Source organism: Sorghum bicolor, chromosome 4, assembly GCF_000003195.3.
Source record: "Sorghum bicolor cultivar BTx623 chromosome 4, Sorghum_bicolor_NCBIv3, whole genome shotgun sequence".
NCBI classification, from domain to species: Eukaryota; Viridiplantae; Streptophyta; class Magnoliopsida; order Poales; family Poaceae; genus Sorghum; species Sorghum bicolor.
In genome coordinates this window covers 9,276,727-9,284,685 of record NC_012873.2, presented here as the reverse complement: position 1 = coordinate 9,284,685, position 7,959 = coordinate 9,276,727, and the positions used below count along the sequence as shown (strand labels likewise).

At 44.7% G+C, this 7,959-nt stretch overlaps 1 protein-coding gene across 1 annotated transcript; it reads right to left on the bottom strand.

The window, feature by feature from the left end:
* On the bottom strand, positions 6,104 to 7,734 carry LOC8085556 (transcription factor bHLH162). Its single transcript, XM_002451777.2, has 3 exons — positions 7,484 to 7,734; positions 7,023 to 7,379; positions 6,104 to 6,535 (listed from the first exon to the last, which is right to left on the bottom strand). The coding sequence occupies exons 1-3, from the start codon at positions 7,661 to 7,663 to the stop codon at positions 6,470 to 6,472; spliced, it is 603 nt and encodes a 200-aa protein (XP_002451822.1). The 5' UTR covers positions 7,664 to 7,734; the 3' UTR covers positions 6,104 to 6,469.

Here is a 7,959-nt window from a genome sequence, read left to right as displayed (position 1 = left end):
CCAAAGCCGCTCATGTCCGAGAGCACGGCTAGTATACCAGTTTGATCAAACTCTGCGCAGAGGTGTGCACTTTTCCCGTAAGTCGTGTTACCCATATGCCCGGGGTTTGCAAGACCCACTAACACTACCAAGGTGAGCGGGCAGGGAACACTATGAAGCCTTCCATAGGCCACGCCTAACCAGTTAGGGCCGCGAGGTTTCCTCGGCAGGCAGATATAGAGAACCCCCTTTCCTATGGCACATTTCCATCACGGCTATACACATAGGAACAGAAGCAGTTCTATACCCAAAGTGGCAAGCCCCTCTTGTGCCCTTTCGGGTAACCTCTAACCAGCTAGATGAGATCCTATTACTGAGCTAAAGTTAGAGCCATATAACCATCACGGTTGCACTGTAAGTCCCGGATTGTCGCTTACAGAGAAGTCCTTACGGAGGGTCTAGGTCAACCCGACCGAAGTCAATTGCACCATAGCCCTTTTTCCCAACATTTATCATCATATTCATTAAAGTCAGAGTGATAATAAATTCTCAATTAATTAAAGCACTAGCAAAGCTACCCACATGCATTCTACCCATAGGTGTCATAAATATATAGTCAGGTAGCTAGGATGTCCTTAGGGTTACCAAATTAGACACATGCAGATGCGTAATTAATTAAGTGAATAGGTGTACAAGGGAAACCCATGTTATACTTGCCTTCAGTGAAGGGGAACTGCTGCTGGTCCTGCTGCTCCTCGTAGTAAAATGGATCACCCGCGGACACGTCACCGTCTGCGCTCGATCGGTACCACACAACAGCACGCATCCAGGTTCATTCATACAAGCAAACAATCATTTAATTAGAACAGTACACCAACAGATCAAAAATGAAATAAAATAATTAAAAACAGAACCTACGATTCGCTACGACCACATAGATACGAAGATCACGAAAATCGGAGCTAAACGACCAAGTTACGACTTTTTCGGCGATTTCCTATAGGCAATTAATTAATTAAACCTAACCCTGAAAATAAAAAGTGGCAAACTACAGAAACAGCAGTACTATCATGTAGAGAATTTAACTACGAATCTAACGCAATTTGAACGGGTCAAATCGGAGCTATAACAAATATTCTATGGCCAAAACAAGTTCAGTGGCAATTCTGTAGTTTTCTGAAAACGTAATTTGACCTAACCGACGGGATTTACGCTTTCTAAAAGACAAAACGTATTTCGCTCGAAGGCGCTAAGGACTGCGGCCGAATTTGGAAGTCTGGGAGGGGCTCTTTAAGCAAATTTTCCCCCGAAGGGGTATCGGGCGTCTCTGGCCGTCCGATTAGAGATGGACGGCCAGGATTAGATCCTGGGAAAAGAGAGGGAGAGGAGAGGGGCCGGCCGCCGGAGAGAAAGGGGACGGCGGCGGCGCTCCATGGCCGCGGCGAGCAAGGTCGCCGGCGCACTTCAAGGGGGGGCTATGGCGCGCGGTTTTCCAAAACGAACCCACCGGGAGAGAGAGGAGGGCAAGGGGAATTCATCCCCGGCTACGACGCGGCCAGAGAACGCTCGAGAGGCCCGCGCCATGGCCGGCCGCGACGAGCTACTCCGGCAAGCATGGCCGGGGCGCTAGAAAGCCCCAATTCGCTCGGGAATTGGATGGGGAGAGAGCGGGAGGGAAGAGGAGGCTCACCAAAGCGACGAAACGCGGCGAAGAGGGCTCCAAATGGAGGAACGACGCGCGGCGGCGTTAGCTTCTTCGGCGACAGTTTTCTTGCGCGAAAGAGAGAGGAAAACGGAGGCGAGGAGGGGGAATGGGAAGAAAGAAGGCTCGGGCGCAAGGGGGGGGGGTTCTCCAACTGAAGCCGAGGCGCGGGGGAGGGAACGTGGGGGAGCGCGGCGCGGCTTGGTGGTTTTCCAACCGAGAGAGAGAAAAGAGCGGGGCGGCGGTTGGGGGAAGATGAAGCTGACAGGCGGGCCCAGCCTGTCAGCGGGGAGAGAGAGGGGAAGGGGGAGAAGAGAGAGGGGAAGGGGGAGGGGGAGGCGGCTGGGCCGCGGCCCAGGAAGGAGATGGGGCGCGCGCGGGGGGTTGCTGGGCCTCCAAGCCGAAAAGAGGAAGGGGGAGAGAGGGAAAGGATTTTTTTTTTATATACACAATTTCCGAATGAATTTCTTTTCTTCAAATATTTTCTTGAGCAAGATATTTTGGTCTTAAAAACAATCATCACAAAAGAAATGCTCCAGCATGAATGCAACATAAATGTTTCTCTAAGCTCATATTAAATTTTAATTTCTCCAAATTTATTTATTTTCCTATATTGAAAATGCTCACAAAATAAATTCATTTAAATTTAATTCATCTATTTGAAATAAATAAAATTTTTGGGTGTTACACTGCAGCAGTTGGAGAAGGAAGAAGATGAGTTGCTGGATGAGATGATGGAAGATGCTGAGAAGGATGAGTTCATCTTTGGTATGTACCAATATGCAATGCATATTGACAAGTACCTGTGTAGAGCTGAGTATAGAGTTCCTAAAATGAGTGGCATTGAATGGGTTCATGCTAAGACGGCCAGTGAGAAGTCATGTTACAATATGTTTAGAATGACCCCTACAATATTCTTTACCTTGCATGAGCTTTTATGTGATAAGTACGGTCTGAAATCGACAACCAAGTCGACTTCTTTTGAGGCTCTAGGGATGTTCTTATGGATGGTTGGGGCACCACAGTCTGTTAGGCAAGCTGAGGACAGATTTGAGAAGTCCTTGGGGACTGTCTCAAAAATGTTCAACAGAGTCTTGAATAGTCTTGTGCAGCTAGCAGCAGACATCATTAAGCCAGTTGACCCTGAGTTTAGAACACTGCATCCAGGGCTTAGAAATCCTAGGTTTTATTCACACTTCAAGGACTGCATAAGGGCTATAGATGGGACTCATGTCCAATGTGTAGTGCCAAATGACATGTTTGTTCAGCACTTGTGCCGCAAGGGAATCACTACACAAAATGTCATGGTTTGTTGTGACTTCGACATGAGATTCACCTTTGTGAATGCTGGTTGGCCTGGATTTGTTCATGACATGAGAGTGTTCAATGACTCGACAACAACATATAGCACTGTGTTCCCACATCCACCTAAAGGTACTGACTAATTGGTACACATAACTGATTGTAATAGTTGATGACACTGTGGCTAACTTCTTGTTTGCCGATGCAGGGAAATACTATCTCGTGGACTCGGGCTATGCGAACAAACAGGGGTACCTAGCTCCTTACAAAGGCAACAAGTACCATCTGCAGGAGTTCCATGACGGTCCGGAGCCACAAGGTAAAGAGGAAATCTTCAATTATGCGCACTCTAGCCTTAGAAATGTTATTGAGTGGGCATTTGGAGTTTTGAAAATGAAGTGGCGCATGTTGCAAAAGATCCCTCCATACGCACCTCACAAGCAATCCAAAATCATTGTTGCATGTATGGCCCTGCATAATTTTATGAGAAGCAGTGGCATACCAGATAAGCACTTCCATAGGTGTGACAATAATGAGAACTATATGTCGCGACAAGCGTATGAGAATCAGCCACCTCCTGAGGTTGTCGAAGATGGTCCAAACCCGATGGCTGCATTTCGTGACTCGCTTGCTTATGCTATGGCAACTGATTCGTAAAAGTGTTGTGATTCTTCACAGGTTTGTTTATTTGATTCCTGCGGTTTGTAAGAATTTTTACGACAATTTTGATTTCATGTGATTTTCTGTGAATGTTTGAGGACATATATGAGCTGTGATGTTTATTGTAACATGGTTGAGCCCATTATGTGGTTGTAATAGGAAATAAATGTTGTAATAGGTTGATTACAGTTTTTTTTTAATAAAGTGTGCATGAACAGTGCCTGTTATTTAAAATATACTTGAATCTGTGCATGTTTTGAATGGTGCCCAACCACAGGAATAGCAGCATTAACGGCTACCTGCATGTGCATGGGGTTGCATGGCAACCATTTAATGTAGGTGCATGACATGCAGTTTTGCAAAATATTTTGGCAAGTAAACAGCAAAAGCAAAATACTTGTTGTCAGTATTTTGGTGTGCTGAACATTCTCTTTGGGATTTTGCAATTTTGCAAAATAGTTCAGGAACTAAACAAGGCCTCGATATAGACAAAAGAAAATAACAAAGCACTAGAATTTAAATTTAGTAGCTAATGACATGACACTTTGGAGTTCTCTTTGTACACAAGTTATCACTATTTAAAATGGAATATTCTTGAGGGCCAAAAATCCTAAAAGAAAACCATGAAAATTATCAAGAAAATTATTTATGTCGAGCAACCCTTAAGAAAGGACCTCTAACATTAGAGAGCAAGAAAAATTCAGTTACCCACAAATGATTTTCTTAGGAGTTTACCAAGGAAACAAAGAAGAACTCATGTTTTTTATGGCATCCAGGAAATGTGACAACAACTAAGGCTATATATTTTCTTGAAGGTTGATGACCCTACAGTATTTCTACCTACCGCCAAGGACACACATACACATGAGAGAGGGGGGAGGTCGTTCGAAAAAAGAATAAAAAAAATTGAATTTCGAAACTGTGAGAAGTTAGAATGTAACTTTTTGACTCTACATAATTTCAAATGAAAAGGCCATCAAATACAAAGTCGTAGATCTCATCAAACTCTACAACCTTGATATATAACTTTGTCTTCATCGGTATTTTTCTGATGGTATGCCCTCAGGAAAATATTTTTTCTATCTATTTGGTAATTTTCCTATCGCTTTTTTCATCGATGGGAAATTCGTGTTTCCACTAGTGTAGACATCTCAAGCTAAGTGCTAATACGCATTGTCTAATGCATAACAAATCAAACTGTTTCTTTTGTTGCATTAATGTACCGAGAAAAAAAACATATTTCATTCCGCAAACATGTTAATGGAGCATTTGTGCTTATAAAATATAATGTCTAACTAACAAACCTACAAAAGACGATTATAATGGTGGTTAAGAGGAATAACTATAAAAATGATTTTTTTTTCTTGGCGGCTACAACAAATTACTTGAGGATTCATTCGCATCCAAGGAAACTAGCACTTTCTTGGCGGTCATTTGTAATAATATTCAAGAAAATATAGAATTACTTTGGCGGTTTGTAATAACAGTACTCAAGGAAATATTAGATTATCTTGGCAGTTTGGGCAAGCACTAATAAAAATGTGAAAATATCTGGAGGTTTGGGTTAGCACTATAAGAAAATGGATTTTTATGGAGGTTCCTACAACCCCAAGGTATTGATATATTCCTTTGGAGTTTCAATTTCGCTCATGAAGGAAAATATTGGACGCTATTTGGTGGTAGTGTATGGTTTGCACGCCCATCAAGTAGAGTTATCAAGGTGAACAAAATATTGCAGGTAGTTCAAATATCACAGGAAGAGACTTGGTTAAATCAAAGGACAACTATACCACGTGGTCAACTTATTTCCGTGGGCCTAACAATCTTGTGTTGCTTCTGCTCGATCAGTTTCCAACAAATTAGTTATTTAGTTTGGTTTCACCACACCTGTATCAGTTGTTCTCTGGGAATCGTCACAGCAAACATGCATTTTCATCATCAAAATCTATGAAGTGTTACACACTGGCATAAAGGTACGGTGTTTTTTGTACTATACCCCAGACAAGTTTTTCCGTGACGGCCAGAACCGTCAGGGAAAATAGCAGAAACCGTCAGTGGTGAATTTCCGTGACAGGAACCGTCAGGGATGTTCCGTGAGGGATGGACTGCCAGGAAAGGTGAATTTTCCCTGACGGATAATCGTCAGGGGCCAGAACTGTGAGGGAAGATCCTGCGTGACGGTTTTTGGACAGTTTGTCAGGAAATATTTCCTGTCAGGCACTGAAACGTCAGGGTTGGTTTAAATTTTCCCTGTCGGTTGTAGATCCGTCAGGAAATATTGAACATTTCTGTCAGGAAATATTTGAACATAGCCGAGGGGAGTGAGCTGGGCCGACGGGAGAAAACTCGTCTCCTGTAGTGAACCGTACATTGACATATAGGTACGTACTATGATCTGATAATCATTCACCATTATTGCATTACATATACACAAATAAATATTTAAAGATCTCTGTGAATGTTGCAGAATTTTCACTGCCTCACGTGTTTCACGTTTACTCTCTCCAGCGTGACCGTAAGCTGATTGGAGGCAGTAATCCATAAGAAAAAAAATTTACCTTGTCAAAGTCAAGGATCAAAAGGCATTTGGAGTAGCAATTAATATTATTATTCTATCTGCCTCAAGAACCCAGAAGCAGAGAGCAGGTATATAGCTCCAAGCTAGACAGCATGCGTTGACTGGCAGTTAGCCAACGCGCCACCACTGAAGCAGTTTCCCAGCTTTGCATCCATTCACACAAAGTTAGTAGGAAATGCTCTAGATAGTTGACAGTTTACCAAGCATTCATTATTAGCCCAAGTTTGTTATTTTTTGGTCGCATAAGATCATGCGTCTCCACGCAGTGCTGCCTTTAATCTCTGTACCACCCTCTCAATGCCACCCTCTGCGACCTGCAATGCATGATATGATCCATATATATCATAGATAAGAGGATCCATTATGAAACAAAAAATCATTTAGGCTCTATTTGGCACGGCTTCCCCAGCGGCTTCTGGAGCCGTTTTGTGTCAAACGGGGTAAAATAGAATGACTTCACCAATGAAGTCCCTAAAAACATGCTCTCACAGAGCTTTGGGGGTGTGAAGGAGCCAAAAAAATAATGGCTTCACCTCATTCTACGTGGCGTACTGTGAGAGTACATTTTAAAGAAACCGTTGTTTTGCCAAATGGTTTACCAAAATGGCTTCAGCTCTACCGATAGAGCTGTTCATAGAGCTAAAGCCCCAAAAGCTTCACTGGTGAATAGAGCCGTGCCAAACATAGTGTTTCAAAAATGAAATTGAAAAAAAAACATAGCGTTTCGATCCAATGAGTTATATCTGCATGCATATGCGTACAAATTTAATTGACGACGACGACGACGAGATGAGGACTTACCAGCGTGTGGATGGTGTAGATGGCCCTAGCGCCGACAACAGAGAAGTGCGCGTTCTGAACCTCGCCGCCGGCCTCCTCCACGGCGCGCACCGCGCGGTGGAACGACGCCCCCTCGCTCGGCGGCGCGCCGGTGACGAGGATGGCGTGCAGGCCCGACCCCAGGTGCTGCACCTCCACCTCCGCCGCAGCCCCAGAGCCGGAGCCGGAGCCCTGGGACGACGAAGCCCTCGCGGACGTCAGCAGCTCCCGCTTCCTCTCCTTGAGCCTCTCCACTCTCTCCGTCGTCTGCCTGATGTACGCCGCCGCTTCCTCCAGCCTGTCCGGCCGAGTCATCGCCGGTGGCCCACGCTGCACCGCCTGATGATCATATACCGTCATGAGATCTCATTTCTCAATTTATTTCATGAATTCCAATCATGTATAATAAATTATTAATTGGTGGGTGATGAATGAGCACTAACTGCGGCTGCAGACGACGACGGCGAGCTGCCGGCGCGGACGAGCGAGTCGAGGCGGGAATAGAGGGCGTTCATCTGATTCCGGCGGTTGCGCTCCACCGTCTTCCTGTCAGGCTTGTTGCCTCCTCTACCGGCGGCCTGGCCACCAAAAGGAGGAGGTGGTGGCGGCGGCGGCATCTCCATGGCAGCCGGCCGGTTAATGCCGATCAGTCAGCGTGCTTCTCTTGTAGCGGCGGCGGCGCGTCCTGTCTAGCTCGCCGGCTTTGTTTGTTGTGTTCCTCGTGCGCGCTCGATGATATATATGGGCTCACTAACGGGTCGGGTTTTCTTATACTGTTGTAGTAGTAGACTAGACTAGCTTGCAGTGGTCAATTGTATTCCATGAGAATTTAGCACTTTTTCTTTCCCTTTCTATATATAAAATAAAATAATGAATAGTGAACACCGATCGTCCTCTTATTTGCTTTGTTTTAAAGTCT